Source organism: Pleurodeles waltl, chromosome 10 (genome assembly GCF_031143425.1).
Source record: "Pleurodeles waltl isolate 20211129_DDA chromosome 10, aPleWal1.hap1.20221129, whole genome shotgun sequence".
Classification (NCBI taxonomy): Eukaryota; Metazoa; Chordata; class Amphibia; order Caudata; family Salamandridae; genus Pleurodeles; species Pleurodeles waltl.
The window spans coordinates 1,062,009,393-1,062,032,368 of record NC_090449.1 but is presented as its reverse complement, the minus strand read 5'-3'; the positions used below and the strand labels follow the sequence as shown (position 1 = coordinate 1,062,032,368).

General features: G+C 46.8%; 1 protein-coding gene across 4 annotated transcripts in view; it reads right to left on the bottom strand.

The window, feature by feature from the left end:
• TBC1D5 (TBC1 domain family member 5) overlaps positions 1–22,976 on the bottom strand; it is a 1,391,198-nt gene that overhangs the window by 186,430 nt on the left and 1,181,792 nt on the right. For all 4 annotated transcript variants that reach the window (XM_069212078.1, XM_069212077.1, XM_069212079.1 and 1 more), the window contains one exon: positions 1,936–2,001. In XM_069212078.1, coding sequence (XP_069068179.1) covers positions 1,936–2,001 — 66 coding nt within the window. The remainder of the gene's footprint in view (positions 1–1,935; positions 2,002–22,976) is intronic.

The window sequence follows — 22,976 nt, the reverse complement described above, 5'->3', positions numbered from 1 at the left end:
TAAATGCCTGGTGTCAGGACGCATCAGGTAGGAGTAGCCCACAGTCCCCCAACTCAGAAATGCAGATCCATCCTTGAGGAGTTGCCCAATGCAATATGCGCTGGTAGCAGACCTCTACCTGAGAGTGGTCAGCACTTGGAACAGGAAATTCCAGCTGGATTTTCTGCAGTTTTGTAATCAGCTTTGAGGGAGAGGTTGAGGTCTGGAAACAGCACTGTGCTCTTGCCGGGAATGGGATCATTTCCTAAAGAAAGAAAAGGATTTCTCCCTCCTGTAGCACATATTACGTTTTTTTGTGAGATATCTTTTGGGAGACAAAGGGGGTCATTGTGAACATGGCGGTCCAGACAGCCATGCCGCCGGCGGCAGAAATTACCGCCACCAGCATGGCAGTCTGGACCACCATATAACAAACACGGGAGGACCGCCACAGGCGGCCATCTGCCACCGCCAAGCTTCCACCGACAGGCAGCCTGACGATGGCGGATTTCTCTATCCGACAGAGCAGCGCTGCGAGCAGCGCCACCCTCCGGAGAGAACCCTTGTTCCTTCAGCCTTTCCCTGGTGGTTCCCCCCAACAGGGAAAGGCTGTTGATAGGGGTCCTCAGGGGGCCCCATGCACAGCCCCGTCGCGCAGGTCGCTGCCCGATTTACGGGCAGTCATATGTGCGACGGGTGCAGCTGCACCCGCCACACTGCGGCATTGACGACGGCTCCATGTGGAGCTGTCGGCAATGTCCTGGCCCAGCATTCCAGCGGCCCAGTAAAAATGTATATTATAAGGCCGGCTGGGTCTTCTAGGGGCTAGTGGTCTATGTTTAGACCGCCAGCATGAACACGGCAGGGAATCCCGCTGTGTTCATAATGACCCCCTAAGTCCTAAGGGACTTAACTTTATGAGAAGTGGAGTACTTTATCCTATCCCTGCAGATCTTGGCCAAAATAACTTCCCCGGACGTAATATTCTAGATGCCTCCTTACCCAAACCCCTCCTCCAGAACTAAGATCGATAATCAAGATGTGTACTCTAGAAATAGTAGATCTGGCTTCCAGAACTGGAAATAATATGGCTTCAAGAACTCCAGGGTACCAAGGATGAGGTCTTCAGCACTGGACACAACACTCCAGAGAAGCCTATACCAGTGATGTGTTCAGAGGATAGATGGGTGGACCACAGGAAATCCTGAGATGTGACTGAAAGGCCGTTGGTTCTTGCTCAAATATTTGCTGTGTACCTTTCACATACAACCAGGCTGCTTATTCTTGAATCTGATGAGAGTGGCAGTACAGCCTGACCTTAAAGACCCAGAGAGCTGTGGGTGACAATTTTGCCCAGTGATCTAACAATCTGCACCCTCAGCTTTGCACAGCTCTGTGTACATAACCGCTAGTGCTTGGTTTAGATTCCCACCCAAGTGTCAATCAGTTCTGCTCTAAACGGCAGCCACCACATAAGACCATAAATACATTCTGATGTGACCAAAGCAAACCCATCCCACTCTGGTCCAAGTCCAGACTTTGGGGTTCAGAACATTAGCCTAGGTAGACCTGTTACTCTGTGGTCTAGCAAAAACCTACTGGAAGCACACCTCTTATTCACTGCCATCCCAGTGGGCACCCTGCTCATACCAAATTTTTGTTCCATATCTGTTTGAGGTATTTTGGTATTGGCCGTCCATGGGCTTTAGTGTTCTCAAAGCACGTCAACTGCATTGCACCTGACAAAACAATTGTTGGACATCTTTCAAGTTGTTTGCCCGTGGGTGTTAATCTTACGTTGCACTGTTTCTTTATAGGAAAACATTGGTGTCAAGCAAACAGAGGTTGATGAAGAATGAGGAATGAGGAGAGAGAGGTGAAGGTGGAGGGGTCAGTTCACCAAGATGACCGAAGGAGGGCCAACAGGCAAGCAAAGGAGAAAACATTAGGTGGTACCTGGAAGTTCGGTGAGATTCCGGACAGGCAAGGGAGCCGGAGAGTCAGTGGACGGAGGTACATCACCTAAGGAAAATTAAAGACAAGTGTTAAACCCAACATTCTTGTCAACCTAGCAGCTCTTTTGACTCTAAAATCAAGGCAGCTACTAATCTTCAGATGATCATTTGTGAGCTGCTCAGTCACCTTAGTGACAGATGTATCAAGAAAGTCCTACACTTGTAACAGCTGCATGTTCAAAACCCAGCACAAGAAAGCGAATGTGGCCAGTGGCATAACAAAGGGCCCTGCAGCCCCCACTGCGGAGGTTGGTTTGGGGAGGGGGGGGGGGACTCCATGAGGCCCCCTCAAAACAGTACACTGTGCAGAGGCAGCAGGCCCCTGACTGCTACTTTTCAGGGGGGCCACCAAGTTTCATCACGCCACTGAATGTGCCATTTCAAAGTGAAGCTGGACATGAACATAAGAGGCCTGAGGCACGGGAAGACTGCAGCGCCGCTGCCTGCAAGACCTATTACTACAAGCTCTTTCAAATACACTGCAGAGTGGGCTTCGGCAGCCCCCAGAGGAGCATCAATCTCTCATCTCAAGATGGTGGCTGACTGCTGTATCATTCCACCCTCTAGGTGTAGCTTCCTATGTGATATATTAGGAACTATTTCACATTTTAATTCTTTATCTCTAATATGCATTGTATACAGAAAGCAATCTTTTTTTATCCTTTTTATAAACCAACATTGACAAAGCTAGGATTGTGTACAATAACCATGCTAAAGAGCATTTGTGAATGCAACACACATTTGTGAATGTCTTTACCGCAATCATGCTGAAAGTCGGCCCATTCAGTACAAGAGTGGAACTGCAGTAGAAGAACCAGTAGGCGGAGGAAGCTGCCTGCCAGTCGTTTTCAGTGCAAGTCCATAACTTGGGCTGAGAAGGCAGGTTTGTAGACCCCGGTCACATCTGTGGAGCTCTGTTAGAAATTGAGTTTCTGGTTGGCTAGTGTATGCACCCAAGTGAAGCAGAACCCAAAATATTCAGGGCGAGGGAGTTACCCACCCATGATAACCCCTGCTCACCCCCCTGGTAGCTTGGCACGGACAGCCAGGTTTATCCCTGAAGCAATCTGTAAAGCATTCGCACAAAACACACGTGACACCATAAATACACCACAAAGGAAACACAACAAGTTATATACTAATAAACTGTAATGCATAAAACATCCTTAGACCAAAGACAACATGTATCAGTAATGCCCTGCTCCACAAGCAGTTGTCAGAACACTATATAGGTTACTAGTCCTCTGCGAAAGCAAGCAGTAGTCAGGTAAACACATAGGTTACTAATATTCTGCAGCACCAGTAGTACTCAAGGTTGTTATTATCAGACATCATCCTAAATGCATATAAAATTAAACATTCCCCAAATGGCAATTCATTAGTATCACCAACATAGATGCATATAAAAGCAAAGCATTTCCAGAGGGCTGATCATTATCACCCCAATAATGGAAGCCTCCCCACCCCTGCCCTTGGTATGTCCGATCCAGAGGGGCATCCACGTTTGTGATCAGTGGGGAGACTGCCAATGGTCCCGTGCGTCTAACCCACCAGGTTCCCGCGTCCCCAGATAAACCCACTGTGGGAGGTAGGACAGAAGGGAAACCCACACCTTCTGGGTCGGCAGGGGAGACCTCTCCCAGTCTCTCCAAAGAGGCGGCAGTCCAGCACTGTTGCGCTCTAACACGCTGTGCAGCTGCTTCTCACAGGGGGCTTACTCTCCACGTCCCGGGAGCAAGTCCAGAGCCCCCCAGGGCCCCCTGGACTGGACTGGTACCTTGCTCCCTAGGAGCCCACCTTGCATGAGAAACCTCCTGACGCCTTCGAGCCGGTTCCTCGGATGCTCTCACCCATGTCGCGGTGGTGAATCCGCCTCTCACAAAGACGGGCCTGCTCGTGCCCCTGGGGCATTGGGGAGCATCACCATGTCTGTGTTCGTCAGATGCTGCCGGCCTCCCAACGTTGGGAAAAGGGGGAGGGGGGCACACAGGCACCCATGGGGGCAGTAATTTAAAAAAGTGCTCTGCACGTGCTGGGATGCTAGGAGAAGATGCTGCTCATGCACTGATCCATAAGTTAAATCGCCCCTCTCGTGCTAGTTTTTTAAAAAGGGGCCAAGGAGTGGGATGCAGTGCTCCCCGTGCGCTGGGCTCCTTGGGAGGCACCGGAGGGGACACCAAAGGGTAGACAGGCCAGCACACATGTGGTTCAAGTGGCATCTCATCCTAGCAGCCCTACAGGTAGTCTAGGGTCAGGGAAAAGGCTGGCAGCAGGGCAACATACAGAAAAGCAACCTTTGGGCCACCCAGCAGACACCAGGCAGCAGGCCAACACAAGAAGAGCAGTCCAGATGAGTCCTTTTATGCAGTCAGGCAGTGCCTCTGGCAGAGGTTCGGTCCAAAGTCCAAGAAGTGCTCTGATGTGGGGGGCAGCTGTAGAAGTCACGCATCCAGTGCCGCATGGAGAGGCACGGGCAGGGGGGCCTACCCAGTCATCAGAGGAACCCCTCGCTAAGCGCCAACAGCCTCTGGTACTCCCTGGAGTGGCGTGGTGTCGGGCTGTGCGCCAGGCATGGGCCCGGGAGCCAGGAGGCCCGCCCCTCCAGAGGTACTGTACTATCTCTTGTGCAAGCACCTGTGGGGGCCATGACAGTCTCAGATGTTGATGCGGGGGAACCTAGTGAGATGTCCTCCCCACTTCTCCGCCACGTGGGGCTCCTGAGAGGAACAGGGTGGGTCCTCACTGTATATCTTCTAGAGGAAGTGCAGACGTGCTGCAGCCTTCGTATGGGAGGTGCTGACGGTGGAGACCTCACGTTCTATGACTCACCACTGTGTTGTTTTACATACAGGTTTGTAGCATTTCATGACCTGGGGTGACTTGTTATGTCATTTTGCCTTTCTGTGATAACTAACACTTCAAGATCTACCTATTGTGCATTGGGAGGATACAGCTTTTATAATTTGCGTTGTGCAATGTTCATTCTATCAGCATTCAGAGTGCTATCTTGGCATTCCTGACAATGAGCTTATTATGACGTGTGCCTGGTAGGAATGATTCATGCTATGCACATTCATGATGGGGTCTTGGTATCTCTGTGGATATGTTTATTCTGACATGCCCAATTTTTGGTGATCTTGACAACCTGATTACTGCATATTGTTGCAGAGTACTAGTAACCTGTGTGATATTCTGACAACTGCTTGTGTAGCTGGGTGTTACTGATACCTGTTTGGTCTAATGATGTTTTATGCAAAACGGTTTATTTTATATAACTTTTTGCTGTGTTTCTTTGTGGTGTATTTATGGTGTCACATGTGTTGTGCATGTGCTGTGCAAACGCTTTACACATTGCCTCTTGGATAAGCCTGACTGCTCGTGCCAAGCTACCAAGGGGGTGATCAGGGGTTATCTTGGGCGTGTAACTCCCTCACCCTGACTAGAGTGGTGGGTTCTGTCCGGCTTAGGTGCATACCCTAGCCAACCAGAAATTCAATTTCTAACAGGCTCCATCTTCACGAGGCCCTTCCAACCCATGACCACAAAGTATCAACAGAGTCAAGAAACAATGAAGAGGTGTGCAGGGCATCCTGATACCACCACTCCAAGTACAGCGTCACCCCCACCATTGTGTAAAGGACTGCTCACAGTGGTGTCAACCCCTTTTGGCAGGTGGACAACTGACTTATCAATTCTCATGTCTTGTGACTGCTTATTTTATCTTAAACTGCAGATAGTTACATAAAGTTTGTAGCTATTCCTACCTTAAAAAAAGGGACTGCAAAGGACAACATGACTACCGGCATCGCTCAGTACAAATGAGTCCCGGCCTATATCAAGAGTACCCTATTTACCTGTTAAACCCAAATAACAGTGCAAAACACACTCAACCCGAGCAAAGACTGACAGTCGTGCCTCCCTAGCAGCTGGCCAGAATCCCTTGCTCATTTTATGTTTCCACCAAAAGGCTCAGACCCAGTCCTATATCGAGTCCTAGAGTGAATTAACTCAGCCTTTAACTTTTTGTTGCTCAAAGTGGAAGAGTAGATATGCGGTACGATACAGACGGTATCCCATATGATTGTATTTTGCAGGGACGGACTACAAAAAAGTTTACATTTCAACAGAAAATAAACATGGCATTTGGTGTGTTGGTACGAGAGAGCAGGGTGGAACAGCAGCTCCCATGCGGGAGTTGAGGGGGGAGGTGAAAAGCACATGGGTAAGAGAGCGACAGAGCGGGAACTAAAGGACATGAGGGAGACAGCTTGCAAACATATGCACTCTTCAGCAAAAAGAAAACAGTAGATCCCATATGCAAGCAATGGAAGAACAGAAGTACTTGGGCCATGCTCCAGGAGAGGGCCAAACACAAGAAGAGGAAGTGAAGCTCATTTGAGAAGCAAGCAAATAAGAGTGACAATGAAGCCAACCAATGGTAAGCAACGGGCAGGCTCTAAACTCACTTTAAGCTAACAAAATGTCCGAATGTGGTAATTTTAATGTTTGTTTGTACATCTAATTTTAAAACCGAAATCAGCCGAGTTAGCAACAGTAGGTAATATGTTGAAAAGCTGCAAATAGACAGTCAAGACGGCTACAGGAGCCCAGAATCTGCTGACATGATAAAAGAGAAATAGTCTCATTTTGTTGTTAAACTTCTAAAGCCATTATTACAGGGACCTGCGCTATATAGAACACTCCCAATGTTCGACAAAGATCAGGGGGTATACCATGGTCGAATGACTACTGGCTAGTTAAGATAGACTCACCCTACACTTCTTTTCATGATGGGATAGATGTAGTTTAAGACTTGAGCCTTGAGAAACACAGCAAAATTAGAACTATTGAGATCACCCCAAAAAAAGTACTGATTTAATCTTTAACAATGAATTGTTGAAACACATCAGGGACCACATGAAATCTAACTATATTCTAAAATATATGGGGATGTTTCGAGTGAGCACGGGAACAACCTCAGGAGACTAAAACCATTTTCAGAAAGAGGCAGTGAGCTCTGTTGTGGGTTCTAGGCACACGGAATATCCGATGCAACTTTAAAGCCGGTTTGGCTATCACAAAAGTTCACATGTATGTCATATGGTTACAATACATATACTTGGAATAAAAATTTTACAATTGAAAAATATTCCTGATGTGGCCGTTTTAATGATGATGTTATGTTTTTAATAACAAGCCATTCAGTTTTGATATGCATTCTATTATCAATTTTTGTGAAGGAGGCAAGAAGAAATCAATCAATCACTCAATCAATCAATCAATCGCCACAAACAACTACTGACATCGCAGGGACCAATGCTCCAAAAACACGTAAACACCGTATAACAGCAAAAATAATTCACCACCCTCTGCTGGGCACTCGAGGCTCAGGCAAAATAAACACTCGGTACTTAGAGGAAACAAAAAAACATGCATAAAACAAAGTACACTTTGAATCAGTTTTGTCACAGAACAGAAAGAACTTCGTAAGCAGATCGGAACAATATGCAAAGGTTTTGTGCAGTCACTCAAAGAGAAGAGAGGCATTGGGTAAAGGGGGGTCCCACTGCCCCGTGCTGTGGTGGGCAGAAGCAAACTGTGAATGACAATTTAACAGACCAGTTGATCAAAAGCCGTTATGTGTATGTCTCTTGTGTATGCACCGTGTGGAAAACAGTCGGACAACGCAGCTAAGGCTCTCAGGCCAGACAAAAAAATGAGCATTTTTGGGAACATTAGGAAGCAGAATTAGCAAAAGATATTCAAAGGCAGCACATTTCGATAGTGCGAACATAGGAAGTACTGAATGGAACAGGGTTGCCCAAGGAACTAGAAAGTGAAACTGTTAAGACAAAAGATGCTCAGCGTTTTCTGTGCAAACTCTGCAACTCTCTTCCAATCTGTACTTGGAATGTTCATGGCCACCGCCGGTAATTCGCTGTTTGGCCCATAGGGGGTGCACAATTGGCCACTAATACAGCACTGCAATGAATCTGGTACTCCTGGGTGAGAGGTACGTGGGAACAGCACATGGGTATTCCAGATGTTTTGGGTTTAAGGTGAAGGGGAAAACCAGATTGAACTGCAAAGTGAGTCCGGTTATTACAAGATGCCACTAACACACAAAGGTGCATGGAAACTTCACTGGACATCCCCGCCAAGTACTGACACTGCACCGGGTACAGTAATTCAGAATCTACATTTTTCAGTTGCGAAGGGCCAGTGATAGTGGGAACCTGGATTTGTGAACCGACAGCTCACACTTTTCTTTCATTCGATACAAATTTCCTCATGCACGCTTTGCCCAGTTTTTCAAAGGACGACCCCATTAGCATCACAAACGCAATCAGAAAGCACTCCTATGGCGGATGATGGACATCCAGTCAGTGTGGGTCAAGACCTGCAGTTTCAGGATCACCAGCTCTACCTTGCAACAGCTGAGTCACTAAAGGGATGGACCATGCAACTTCAGGAACTCGCAACAAGCAGAGTGTGGGCTCCTCAGCACTAGACTCCACACATCAATGTATTCAACACAAGGCAGCCAGGCTCACACTGAAGAGTGTCCTGACACGTATCAGGACCTTCTGATAAGAGCAGACACTAAACATTACAGATTAAAGCAAGGGGGAATGAGGTGAAAGACCCTGACCAAGGAAGCTGTGGCACTGGGTATTAAAGTAAGGCATCACATTAAAAGGGAACCATGTGCCAGGCAGCCGCAACATTTCCACGGACGTCCTCAACTGCAGAGACGAGGACAGTCACTAGTGAGATCGACACAAGAAACTCCGCCTCATGTTCTAGTGGGGTACCTAGTCAGACACAGAAAAACACACAATGCCAGCTTCTGACTGGTAGGTGGTGATGTCCAGAGACACAAGGGGAAGCACTTCAAATTTCACAGTCAAGAATCCTTGCCTTTACGTTCATCTCCTCATTCTGAAAAGCAACCCCAAAATCAAGCGACAAGTGCGCCGTCTCACCCTGAACTTCCCACGTGACCCAGACCGTTCTGGCTCCTGGACCTTCAGGATTACCGACCAGTCCAACTCAAGCCGCACTTTCCTCCTCATGAATCACAGCCAGGAACTGCATCACCATCCAGGCTCCATATATTACACTGCCCAGCTGCTACAGACAGAGTTTGGGTCCTTAGTTAGATCCTTCAAATTTAAGACAATCATTTCATCAGCTAGAGCTCCCTTCACAATCAAGACGTATGCTGCGAAGTAGAAGAAGTTTTGTATTTGGGCAAAAATGCATATTGACAACCTGCTACGCCATGGCCTAGTTGAGATTTTGCCTCATCTCAAATGTGGCAGAATCAGGGTTGACTTATTCCAAATTAACAGCCCTCGTAGAATGATCTCTCAGTTCTACCTCTTGGTTGACTGTAACAATTAGAAAGGATTTCATATAAGGATTGTTTAGGTCAGGCAGCCCCAAGCTTAGAAACGAAAACTGTCTTGAGCGCCCTCATGAGAATCCTATTGAAGCCGATCTACAAAGCACCCTTGCAGACGCCCTCTTGGAAAACAGTACTTCTCCTTGTTATTAATTCAGCCAGGTGCACTTGTGAGATTCAAGATTTTTCCACACAAGCAGCTTTCTTCAAGTTTACCAAGGACAGGAGCACCCTCAACCCTTGTTTAAACCTCAATGTGCCTTCAACATGTGACCTCAAACAAAAGATCAACCTGCCAGCATTCTTGGTCCAGCCCTTCTCCCCAAAAGCGAGGTATTTGTATTCGTAGGATGTCAAGTGCTGCTTGAAGTTCTACGAAAGTATACAAAAAGTGATGGAATGCTTGAATGAATCTCAGCCTGTGGTAATTACTTGGGCAAGTTCCCAGTCTATCGTTATTTTGAACACTATGCTACCTCAGTTTGGATGCAGATATGTGCAAATCAGTCCAAACCCTTCTCCAATGGGAACAGTCCAGCCCAAACTGCCAAGCCACGTCCTCCCTGAACCGGAAACACAAGTAACCCAGGAGCGGTTTTGTCCTTGTTATGGGCTCATCAGCAGGGTACAGCCTGGATCCAGTGACTGTGTGAACGGGACCCACATCTGGGCATAACCATCCCACTTAGGGCGACATACTGAAGTATACAGAAAGATGTAAAGACAGAATGGAAGGTCCAGGTTAGAAGTTACTGTTGGAGAGCCAGTGCTACATAGCCTGTTTCAATTAAATGAGCCTCATCTCTGCATCCATTTAATTTCTTTAACTGCTTTGGTATTGGTATTTCCACAATTTATGAACGATCCATTTCACCACCCAACATGCTCAACAACACATCTACAAAGGAGTATGGTGCAGATCCTCCTCTACAAGGACACACACACACATGCAAGCAGCTATTCTTCAACTGCTGCTGGTGTGAAGCCCATCAGAGGAACACCAGTTCACAGTCAACAATATCAGAGGAGCAGACATGCAGTCCAGTGTCCCTACTGCGTAGGGTAAACAGCCCTAGCAAAGGTAGGGTAAAGAGCCCCCAGCAAAGGACAACAGTTAATATCACATTTGGAACAGGCACTCAGTGCTTACTGCCGCTTTCTTCTTGCACTCAGTCAGTCCATTTAGAAAACACTTCCAAAAAGGAGCTTAAAGCGGATTTGATTTTACACTGATTAGGATGCTTAAGTGAGAACAAAAGGAATGAGATGAAGGAAACAGTGGACATCAATAAACCAAATGCACTAATTGTTAACAAAAGGCCAAGGCCCCCCGTCTGTGCAATCACATGGCCCTGGCACAAAAAAAGCGTTGGTCAAACACAGCTAGTGGACACTGCAGCAGCGCGCGTGCAGCACAGTCCCTGGTGCCCATCATGGTGCCCACCACCCACTCACATGCACACCCTCACACCCATGCATTACACAGCATCACTTAGCATCAACAAGGGAGACACTGACAAGGATAACAGTGAAGCAAGTCTCTACCGTGTGAAACGCACGACAATATTGTGGGATCCCATCTTAATTTGGAAACCCTAACTACAGAGTTCCAACCACACGTAAGAGATGTGGTGAGGACCAACCTGCCAAGTCTCAGTCGCCTCCATCAAGAACAAACAGCAAATATTAAATAGAATGACTTATTTTTCTACAAAAGATATGAAGATAAGCATAAAGGCAGATTAAAGAAACATTCTGAAGTCTGATATCCGAACATCTCCCAAACATTTCTATTCTTTAAAATGTCACAGAGTGTAGTGTAACATTTTATATCAATGAAACCTTAGCTCTGTACAAATGGTGGCGTTTACCTGGAGCTCTCTGATCTCAAAAACAGCGACGTCTGTGCTATAGAAAAGTTTACATAAATAAATAATCAAAACAAAATTGTTGCTAAAAAGACTAACTAGCTGGTTTATGCCGACGTACAGGAAAAACAGAAAGCATTACACCATCCACCCTAAATAAGGTGAAGACTAATGTCCTTCCTCCAACAGCACCTACTCACTCAGAGGAAGTATTCCATTAACAGTGACAACTGGGCTTCATCATCGAATACTTAAGGTCCGTCCATCTCTAAATGAAGCGGGGAACGAGGGTTTGTCAGGCAGGGTACTCGGTCTTGGGCTAAATGAGGCCCTTAGGCTATGCACTTTTGCAAAACCCAAGGTGCCTTGCAGGGATGGCTATTAAAAGAGGTGACACTAACCACTACAAACCTCTCTATAAGGATCCCACAGTTCAACAACTGCTTTCAAAGACCAGCAACTAAACATCTTTCATACACTAGTAGTCTCATCATTGCTTCCAGCTAACCAGGCTTCCCCTCATCTCAACATAGGAAGGGCAGCAGGTTTTAGATCGAGCCCAGCAGGCATTTACTCGCCCCGCAAGTTTCTTCTCCCTGGCACACATGGTGGTTGTCTCACCAGGGACCCCAAGACTTCTCCACTGGCAGTTGGATCAGAACTTCCTGGTGGGTGTGAGACCACGTATAAGAAAGTCCTCACCATCAGTGTCAAAAAGTGACTCCCAGCAGGCAGAATTATAAAATGAGTTTGCTTAAGTAAAGTTGCAAGATACAGACATGCTAACATTAACACTTACCAGCAACAACTGTTATCCTTTTCTCGCTCTACCTACAACTTCCAACCAATGAAAAGCCTACAAAAAATCTGTCTCAGAAGACTGTACAATATCGCAACATCATCCCTCACTAAGATACCAATCCAGAGAAGAACACTTCCAAAAGAAAACTGGCATGCATGTGGTCCCTCTTCATGCTGTAGAGACGCCCATATATATTACAGCAGACAGTGTGTGAGAGATTGGGAGACCAGACCTGATCTGGCTGGGCTGTAAAGCCAGGGAAGATACCAGGAAGCAAGCCAGGAAGGGTTATGGGCATTGCACATGGGCTGACCATGATGAGTGACCCTAGCTCTATCAGGGTATACAGCGTGAGAGCAGGCATCACTTGGCTAGGATCTAAGAGCGAAGGTACCAGAGGGAGACAGGAAGTGCTAAGGTCACTGCACATGAGCTGAGAATGGAGAGTGCCCCCCCCCCCAAACACACACACACTCTCTCTATATATATATATATATATATATATATATATCAGAGCATATAGTGAGTGTGAAGAGGAGGCCAGGCCTAATTTGGCACGGCTGTAGGAGAGAAAGTATCCAGACTGGGACCATCAAGTGCTAAAGGTACAGTGCCACTCCATCAGCCAGGAAGTGCTCTAGGCACCTCGCAAGGGCTGAGCCAGGTGAATGACCTTCAGCTCAATCAGAGCATACAGTGAGTGTGAAGAGGAGACCAGGTATCATTTGGCTAGGATGTAAGTGCGAAGGTACCAGAGAGGGAGCCAATAGGTGTTAATGGCTTCACGCATGGGCTGACCCTGGTGAGTGATCCTACCTCTATCGTTGTATATAGTGTGTGAGAGATCAGGAGATCAGGTATCATTTGGCTAGGATGTAAGAGCCAAGATACCAGAAAGGAAGCCAAGAGGTGTTAATGGCTTCACGCATGGGCTGACCCTGGTGAGTGACCCTAGCTCTATCATTGTATACAGTGTGTGAGAGGTCAGGAGACCAGGTATCATTTGGCTAGGATGTAAGGGGGAAGTACCAGCGAAGAAGACAGGAAGTTCTAAAGGCAGTGAACATGGGCTGATCGTAGAGACTATACTGAATGTAAGTGCGTAATGAGGAGACCAGGTCTGATCTGGCTAGGCTGTAAGAGCCAGAGAAGGTTCAGAGGGGACAGGAAGTCCTAAGGATACGGCACATGGGCTGAGCCTGGTGAGTGACCCCCAGCTCTGTCACAGCATACGGTGCGTGCGAAGGGGCAACCAAGGTCTCATTTGGCGATGATGTAGTCGGCAATGGAACATTCTACCTTTTTGTGGACTAGTTCCTAAGCCCACTTGTCAAGTTATGCTATCTTTCATACAAGATACCAATATATGTCGAATTTATTGAAATACCTTAATTTCGGCCCAGAAATATAACTGCTACGCCTCAACATGGAATCACTTTACACCTGAATCCCACAAGAAGAGGTTTTAAGAGCTATTGAGAATGTGTTACACAATACTAATTGGACACATAAAACCCCACACCTTTCCTGATGAACCTAGCGGAATAGGTAATGAAGAGGAACTATTGTGAATTTGAATGAAATATATACCTTCAAAGCACTGGACAGTTATGTGCAGTACTCTGCGTCTAGCCTCGCTTGCCAGTATGTACATCAGTTTGTAGAAGAATCATTCTGGGCCAATAATCCATTTTATAAACACATATGACTTTGGTGTCATTACATTGGCACGGTCTTCCTAGTCTGGCATGGCTATCAAAGCCCGGCTGCTGAGTTTGTGAACAACTTAATTTCCCAAAACCGATATCTCAAACTTACCCACAGCATGAGCAATGCAAACATTTGTTTTCTTGACCTTACTATAGAGGTGCAGAAGGGCTGTTTATGTAGCAAAGTATTTAACAAACCTACTGACAAAAACAACCTGCTACACTGTAGGGGTGCACCACTGTGTGCATTAAGGGAAATCTACCATTTGGCCAGCTCTAAGAATATGGACCCACTTTACAAACTTGCGCGACTTTGAAACAGAGACTGCAGTCCTCTCAAAAAACTCTGTCCTCAACTATCCCAAAAGAATGACTGAAAGATGTAAGAAAAGTGCTTGCAACAACAACAGGGAGAGCACGACTAGGGAAGAACCGAATCAATTAATCTGCATTATCACATATTGCAATGTACCCAACCAGATAAAAAAGGTAATTAACAGGCATTGGTGAATACTCGGTTTTACAGAGAACAGTCATTTAGAAAACATGTTAGTCCATACAGGACCATGCAGCAATATATCCGCAGGAGAGACACCCTATGGGGCTTATGTCCAGTGCAGGGACATTTTCCCTGTGGACAGTACTCAGTGTCCAGGTTTATCACAACAACTAAAATGCTGGACGTAAGCCTAACTATCCCAGAAACCAACACAACAATAAGGGATATCTGTATGCCGTGACGAAAGCCTTTATCCTTAACGACCTTTAACTAGATGCCTCAAACAGGTCAACACAAAGGATGCTTGGAGAATCATACCCATAGGCATCCATTACTTCCTATATTTACCCTTAGCATGGGCACCCAAAATAAAGGCATGCTAGGGTAACCTCCAGGCATTTTTACTCTACCGTTCTAAAAACGAAATATCAAAGTGTCCCTCCACTGAGATTGAGCCCATCCTGGTTTCTATGGTGCCAGGGTGAGACCCAATGATGAAGCATGCCACTAATGGAGTGAGTGATGGTCTTATTGCAAAACAGAAGTGTGTGCTATGAGATCAGGATCACAGATCATCGGTCTGAGTATACCTTTGTGATGTATATGCTGTGATTGCTCCAGAGAGGGAACCAAGAACTGCTAAAGGCACCAGATCTTGGTTGCCTGGGCCGGAAGAGTGCAGGTATCCAGAAAGGGAGCCAGGACCTGCTACAGACACTGATGGAGTGTGTGGGAGTCTGGATGGCTCAGTGCCTTCCCTTTTGGAGGGGGAGGGGGAACTGCATAGTGAATGTTCTCGATATTCAGCCAGTACTTGAGTTTGGTATGTGAGGAGGGCTCATAAAGGTTTGTTTTTGGACAAACCCAGATACAGTGTTCTGGTAAAACAGCCCTCCAGAGGATGGGTGGCAGAGTGCAAAGAGGTCCTGCTGGAGGATTCCAAGCCCACAAGGTGTTCTAGGGGATGAGGGATTCCAAAGTCAGAAACACACCCTGGGTCAGGTCAGCAGCAGGCTGACCTTGAGTCGCCGCCGTAAGAGAGATTGCCACAAGCCACCTCGTCTCTGACATGACAACTATCTCTGGTGTCATGAGGAACAGTGTTATACCCTGGTTACTTGTCATCTGATACCTACTGTTAAATTCCTGATTCACAGTCGTGTTAGGAGTTACATTACCTGTCTTACAATGCTGCGTACTCCGTCTTCTGATTCCGGTGTTGAAGGCCGGTCGGCTGGTGTCTGTCTGGTCAGTCACCCTGGACATGGGCACTTTCTTAACCTCTCAACTTCATTACTTTTTTCATTCCGCTGTGGCTGCAGATATCTCATTTTATGCACAGGACGGGACACATCAAGCATTGAGTGGAAAGTGGATGCTCTTGCATCCTGCGGAGCAGTAGGTGATGACACAGTTTAGGTCACCTCTAGGCCTACAAACTGATTTTGTCTTGGTCCCTACTGCTCGTCATCCTTAATGTGATGTGAGGTGATGGGACAAGAGGCCCCGAGATCCAAGCAGAAGGGAGAAGATGGCTCTTGAGTGAAGGAAGTGAACTTCTTGGTAATGCAGGACCTTATGAGAGGGATGGGTGTTGGCTAAGAGGGACAGAATAACATACGGATAGAGAAAGAGAATCCCCTTGAAGAGTTTAAGTGCTTTGTTGTCTGGCTAAAGGTTGTAGCTTGTTTATCCAGTTTCTCCTCCTCGGACAGTAATGTGGCCCTTGCGGGTGCACTCTCTGTATCAAGGAGGTATTTGAATTAATGAAGACCCGAGCATGGCCCCCCAGCATTCACATCCATGACTATGAAGAAGAAGAGGGCAAGGTGACTGGCCTGGATAACCCAAGAGGAGCTGCAGTAGTTCTAGAGGAGTGTTAACCTTAGATGTTCTGCACCCTCCTATTTACACCCTACATACCCGTCAATGCCCTCTGAACACTGGTGAACTCGTGTCCCCCACTCCTGTAAAGGCTGGTGCCAACTCCTGTCACTGGTGTTTACCACAGACAGTGGGTAGAGAGAATAAATAATTGAACTGGTCTGAAGACTCCTTGATGCTAGGTTAACAGGGACCTGGGTTGCATGAACAGTACAACACTTGCTCCAGGTCAGCTTGGTGTGGTAGGTTTGAGACTTGTCTGGAAGTGTTTAGCTCTTGTTGGTCTACTACCACGCAATGTTTCATGAAGAATAGGGGTATGTGAGCTCTTCAGAACTGCCCCACCACTGTCCCCTATCAAAAGAAGGATTAAGAATGGAGCCAACTGGGGGTGGTTCTTTGGGAAGGGGCGCCAAGTTTTTTCTAGGGATCTAGAGGATCACTTTGTATTCTAAATTTATGAAGGGAAGAGGTGGATAGGATCCAGGAGACAATTTGTTATGGGCTGAGACTGCTGCAGCAGCATACGGAGGGTGGGAGTGGGTGGCTGCAAGTTTAAGTGTGAATGTAGGCGTCTACCAAGTGTGGTTCTTGCGCTGCTGGTGCATGCTGCGGACAATTTCAATTCCTTCACCAATGTAAATGGAGCATTTTGTTAGTTGTGTGCAGAGAGTAGTCTTTTGACCAAAGTGGTTTGGTGTGATGTGCTCCAAGGCATAATAATGTGATCATGGGAACGCACACATGCCGCCTCCACCTAGCCAGCCTTTTCTGTTAAAAGAAGCCAAGTGGATGAGCACTTACTGAAATCAAATGCCTCTCACGACTGGAAACCAGCTCTCATACACCAAACTCTGGACTGGGGTGCTGTTGCAGCCCCGTTGGCTCAGCCAGTACACTAACTGGTGGATTCAGTAAACATCTCTGAAAGACCAGAAAGTCTAAGTACGAACTCAGCTGGTCCATCCGTAAATCCAAACAATGTCGATAAGATGACAACTATGGAGTTGGGTACGCCAAAATATCCATTATTTCATCTCTGCAAAACAATTTGGTTTGTGGAGTGAGCACCTTGTTCAGACCTGCTCCTAGGGCTGCAGTTTACATTGTATTAGGTTGCTAAGATACCGCGGCATGTTTGGTTGCGTGGTGCATCAAAAGCTCAATTGCTGGTTGCCACATACCTCATTGTGTGAGCTGTGTGGGGGCGAGCTGCTACTTCATCTTTCCTTTGTACACAGTTTCTGTTGCTTTATTCTAGCTCAGTGATTGTTCCTGACGTCAAACATGTATCAATTTGTCCTTTTGTTTATTTTGTCTGGAAGAGATACGTTGTGGTTCTTCTCCGTTTCTCCTGGAGGGCAAATATACAGTTCCTGCTGCAGTTGGTGGCAGGACCTTGATGGGAGGACTGTCTTGAGAATGTAACATTTGACTTTACTACATAAATGGCTTGGCTGGCGTGGACTCGCCTAGAGATTGGACGGTCCGATTAAAATGGTCTAGGAAGCCACTGACTTTGGGAACTAAAAATATCTTTACTGTTGCTAGGCGAGTTGAGTAGCTTGCTTTGGCCAAGTATCTTGGAAGCTTTCCTCCTGGTTTATCACAAACCACAAAAGTATCAGGCCAGTTTTGCAGACTGCACCAGATGCCCTATGCCCCAGACTACCTTTCTGCGGCCTTCCTACATGGTAACAGATGTGCGTGTCCTTATGGCTTCGACCTCCTGGTTGAGGCGTACACCACCACAACTTGTATGAGGGGAGGGGGCATGGTTCTGCAGGCTTGACTTTCTTCACACTGGCTTCTTACAGACCATAAGTGGCAAAATTAGCTCTGGAAGAGTTTCAGTGGGTTCTCCCAGCAGCTTTGTCCTCTAGTGACCACCTACCTGTTGATCAGCCTGGCCAAGTAAGCAACTGGTACAGTTTGCCAATAGTGCCTATATCTTCAACTCAAGTTGGCAATAACTTCAAAAAAAGGCCATCGCGGACATGACGACTAAGTGCCAAGGGTGATGTGGAGACGACAGACATGGCCCTGGCACGCCAAGTCTGGGACAGCTTCCTGGTGTGACTGAAGACTTTGGTAACACTGAGGATGTATGTAGGAGACCCTACAGACCTATCCAGGAAGCAGAGGGGCCCCATCACTGCCTTAATGAACGAAAAGCCTTTAAATGTGGGGGGTGACAAAAAATTCTGGCTGAATGTTTGCTGGTGTTTTGCGAAGGTGCGCTCTTGGGCAGGACATTTAGTGCTCCTGGTTAGATCACGGCCCACATACACGGTAACTCCTTGCAATGTGCTGATGTAAAATGTAGGTGCCTCTTTGGGGGTCACCAATGCTCAAGGGGGTGCTTACTGTTCTTGTGGTGGGCCATCTTGGACAGAATAGATCATCATCGAGAGGTGGCTGGAAAAAGAAGGGTTTCAACTTGTTGCTGGATGCATATAAAACTCTGCATGGGTGTAAGCCTCCAGAATATTCTGCCCTTTCCATTGAGGGATATTTTAAGAAAGAATATGATGAAGTAGAGGTTGGCAGCAGAGGCACAGCCAATAAGAGTCAAATGCTGGGGGACAGTCATTGCCGGATTAATATTTATGTGAGAAGATATGACATAGTGGGTTCAGTAATTGTTAAGCAAAAACGTCCAGATCCCTGCCAGAACTTCAAAGAAAAAGATGTGGGCTCTTCTCCGAGGACAATAACCAGGTGCTACTGATTTCTAGTAGAACAGAAGGAGGAAGCAGGGGCATTGGTGCAAACATTACATGCACTGTGGCATCCCATTGGTTTTCACCATTTTTGAAGATGCTTAGGGCCTTTCCCCTAGTGGTACAGAGATACTACTAATAGTAATAGATGTGGGAGACGGGAAGTAAAGATCAAGTTACTACCTTCGGTAACACCTTATCTGGTAGAGACACAGACTAGCCGCAGATCCCTTATCTTATCAGGCGTCAGACTGTGGGAGAATTCTAAGATAAGGAATCATAGGCTAGTTCTCTCTATCAGATAGTACATTTTGGTTTGTCGACTAAAAGCTTTGCGTGTTATTTTCTTCTCCATTTTGCAAGGCTGGCAGAACAACCTGCAATTCATAGATTCAGGGGCACACAAGAGCTTGTATGATAAAACACAGCTGGCAGGGAAATACCATCAAGCTTCTACATAGATCTTTCGGGAAATCTGCCTGTTATTGGTCTTGTAACAAGAAATACCCTTCTGAGTTGTTAAATGCTCGTTTTCCTTTTATTAAATTAACAAAATAAACCCTTTAAGATAGCATTTGTCGCGCAGCAGAAGTTGTAGTTTTTATTTTAAGGGCAACATTAAAAACTGTTTCTAGCAGGTCACATCGGAGAGCACCTATGAGCCTCTATAAAATATTGCTGCAAAATCACAATTTTCAAATGTAATTTGAGAATGGCCTTGGGATTTCATAGTCTTTAAGAAATGCAGCAACGACATGTGTGCCATAAACTGTTTTTGAATAAGATGCATGTGATGGAAAAATAAATATCACTGTTCTATTTGTTTAGCCGGGGCCAAATTCGAGTTAGAACACGTCTCTGAAACACAGTGGTCACATGGGGGGGGGTGGTATGGAAAGGGCAGGGTACTATGATGGGAAACCTAGAAAGTTTGAGAGGGGGAGACAGAATATAGCCTCTAAATTAAAACCCCACAAAAGTGCAGACACAACCGGTAAACTGTGCTTAGTGAAAGGACCGCCGTCCGGTGTTAGTCAACACCAAAACCCCACAAACTCTGCTCAGAAACAAACTGGAATTCAGAAGAGAAAACAACTCAAGAAGTTCTAGGGAACAATTAATTTAACGTGGCAACTCACTTCTGCGAACCCTTTGTGGTAAGAGAATTAATAATAGTACATTTGTGTCATTAGCACAGTTGGGACTCGTGATACATGGCAATTTAGAAAGTGGTCAGTGCCTCTTCGCAGACCAGGGAGGATCGGTAAGGATCTTGCGGCTAGATAGAATCTCTACCAGATAAGGCATTACCGAAGGTAAGTAACTTGTTCAGCTCATAAGAGTCTTCCAACCGCAGATTCCTTACCTTAGAATAGATACCCGAGCAGCACCTACCCTGAGGTGGGTCTGCAAAACCGTTTCACACTAAATAGTCCTGCAGGAATGAGTAAAGTTTCCATCTCAGTGGACCTGACTGTCCAGGCAGTAGGGCTTGGTGAACATGTGCAGAGAAGCCCACGGTGCTGCTTGGCAGACAACCAGAACCGGAACTCCACGAGCTAACACAGTTGTCGCAGCCGTACCACAGGTGGAATGAGCATGCCAACCCTCAGGGGGGTGTTTCTTGTTACCATGTAGCAGATTTTGATGCAGAGCACGATCCATCGGCAGACTGTCTGTTTCTGCAAAGCCTTCCTGTAGGAAAGTGGCCTCTTGGACATGGTCACCCCTACTTTTTGCTCACTGGTACTGAGGTGCACTGGATCCCTGCTAACCAGGTACCCAGTGCAAGTGCTCTTTCCCTACAACTAGGTAACATGTCTAAACTGCATCCAATTGGCATACACTCCAGTACCACTGTAAGTCCCTATTAAATGGTACCTCTGGTACCTAGGTCCAGAGTACTGGACTGGACAGATGCCAGCCTTGGATTTATCATGACATGCACCCAGAGGGCACCTTAGAGGTGCCATTTGAAAGCTACTAATCCTCTAGTGTGCTGGCTGACTGGTGTTGCCCAACCTGCCAACACAGATGAGTTTCTGACCCCCAATGGCTGCCTGGATGAAGGTGATCACACCGCCTTCAGCAGGATGGATAGTGATTTAGTGTATCAGGAGCTTCATAGTCCCTGCTGCATTTGATATGCAACCCCAGCTTCTCCCAGACCTGGGTGTTGCCACACCCTGCCCTGAGGCCCAGGACAGGTGGGAAATTAGTTATTCAATAAGCATGTCCCACCTTTGGGCTAGTCATACACCTATGGTGGGCTACTCGAAGAAGGGTTCCACCACCTTGTTTTGGCTGGAACTAGGAATTCTGTGACAGGGTTATGGCCACTTCTCACAGGAAGTGGTCATATAGGGGATGTAGTCACCCCAAGGGTAAGTCACCAATTGGCTACTACTCTACACTCCGCTAAACGCCCCTAAATTCAGTATTTAACTGGCCCTCTGACACCATAAGAACAGATTTGTCTGACAAAAGAAGGTCCAAGAAGAGCCGAAGAAAGAGAACTGTGGACTGCTGGTGAACTCTAGCGCAAATCCCTGCCAGCTTACCTGCTCCAGTCCTGACAATCGCAACAACCTGACTTGTTCTGCAGCTGTGCATCCTCCAAAAGCCTTGGAGGGCCAAGCCATCAGGCTCTTCCTTGAAGTGGAGGAGATACGTCCCTCCTTCCGGCAGGCACCAACCATAATGTCCGGTTCACCGTTCTGCTGACCACCAGGTCCACAGACACAGCAGCCACCCAGGAGGGGGTCACCGTGCTCCATGAGGCCAGACCCATGTCCCCTCCAATTGAGATGACATCAGGACCAGCCAGAGCCATCCACCACCAATACTTGGGGTACCAGACCCCTTGCAGTAACAAATGCTTGTTTGAAGTCCAAGATACCAAGGGGCATCAGCATCGCCATGAGTAGTCCAGTTGCCCTGTTCTGCCCCTCTTCTTGCAGGTCCACCCAAGAACAGTGGGCACCTTGACGCAGGAGCACCAACGACAAAGGCCAGGTGCACCCAAGCTCCATGGCCTGGGCCCATGACATCAGATGATGTTCCCTTGCTACCAGGACCCCCACAGACTGAGCCCCCTGTTGGGAGCTCCCAGACTTGTCCCCATCTTCCCTCTTGCAGTCTCATTCTAAGTGGTCCCCTTCATCATCAACTGTGCAGTGCGAAAGACACGCAACTCAACTATCACCACTACACCCAGACATCCCAAGACAGGTAAAACTCTATCGCTGGTCTTGCTGGTGACCTTGCACCCCTAACACTCTACAATCCACAAGAGACCCCAATGAACTGTTTGCAAGGACCCCTTTGCAGTAAAATAACTTACAAGTCCATACCATGTAAACGCACATTTGAGTAAAAGTGTTACTTATTTTCTAAATCCAATATCTGCAACAGTACTTATCTTCTTTGAAGTTTTCTGGTGTTGACCCATTGTATGAAAGAATCAATATTTTTCTAAACATTGGCCTTGAGTTTCTTCTGGAGTGTGTGTCTCATTTATTGACTCTGTGTATTCAACAAATGCTTAGCACTACCCTCTGATAAGCTTAACTGCTCGCCCACACTACCACAAAAGAGCTTTTGGGATTATCAGTTTAACCCCTTCAAACCAATATGGATTGTCTCTACTATCTGCATAGTGTACCCCAGCATTTAGTACACTACACAGATAGCCAGCTTCCTACAATTCCCCTTCTTGGCTCCTACATACCCCACGATAAGTTGGTCGCCCACTCAGAACTTCTTTGTACGGTCAAGGCAGAATGAAAACGCTCTTTTTCAGTGCAGTCAATGGAGTCGCTCTTCTTCTTTAGAGGAATGCGGCAGAGCATGAAAGGTAGGCCATGGTGATGGACTGGCCTACATGAAAGGGAGTGACAACTTTCAGCAGAAAGGAAGCTCTGGTGCAAAGAACTAGTTTGTCTGGGAAGATGGTGAGATACTACCCTTAGATGATAAAGGCTGGAGCTCAGTGACCCTCCAGCCAAATGGTATCACCACTAGGAAGGCTGTCTGGATGGTAAGGCGCCTGAGAGGACAGTTGTGTAGAGGCTCAAAGGAAGCTCACAT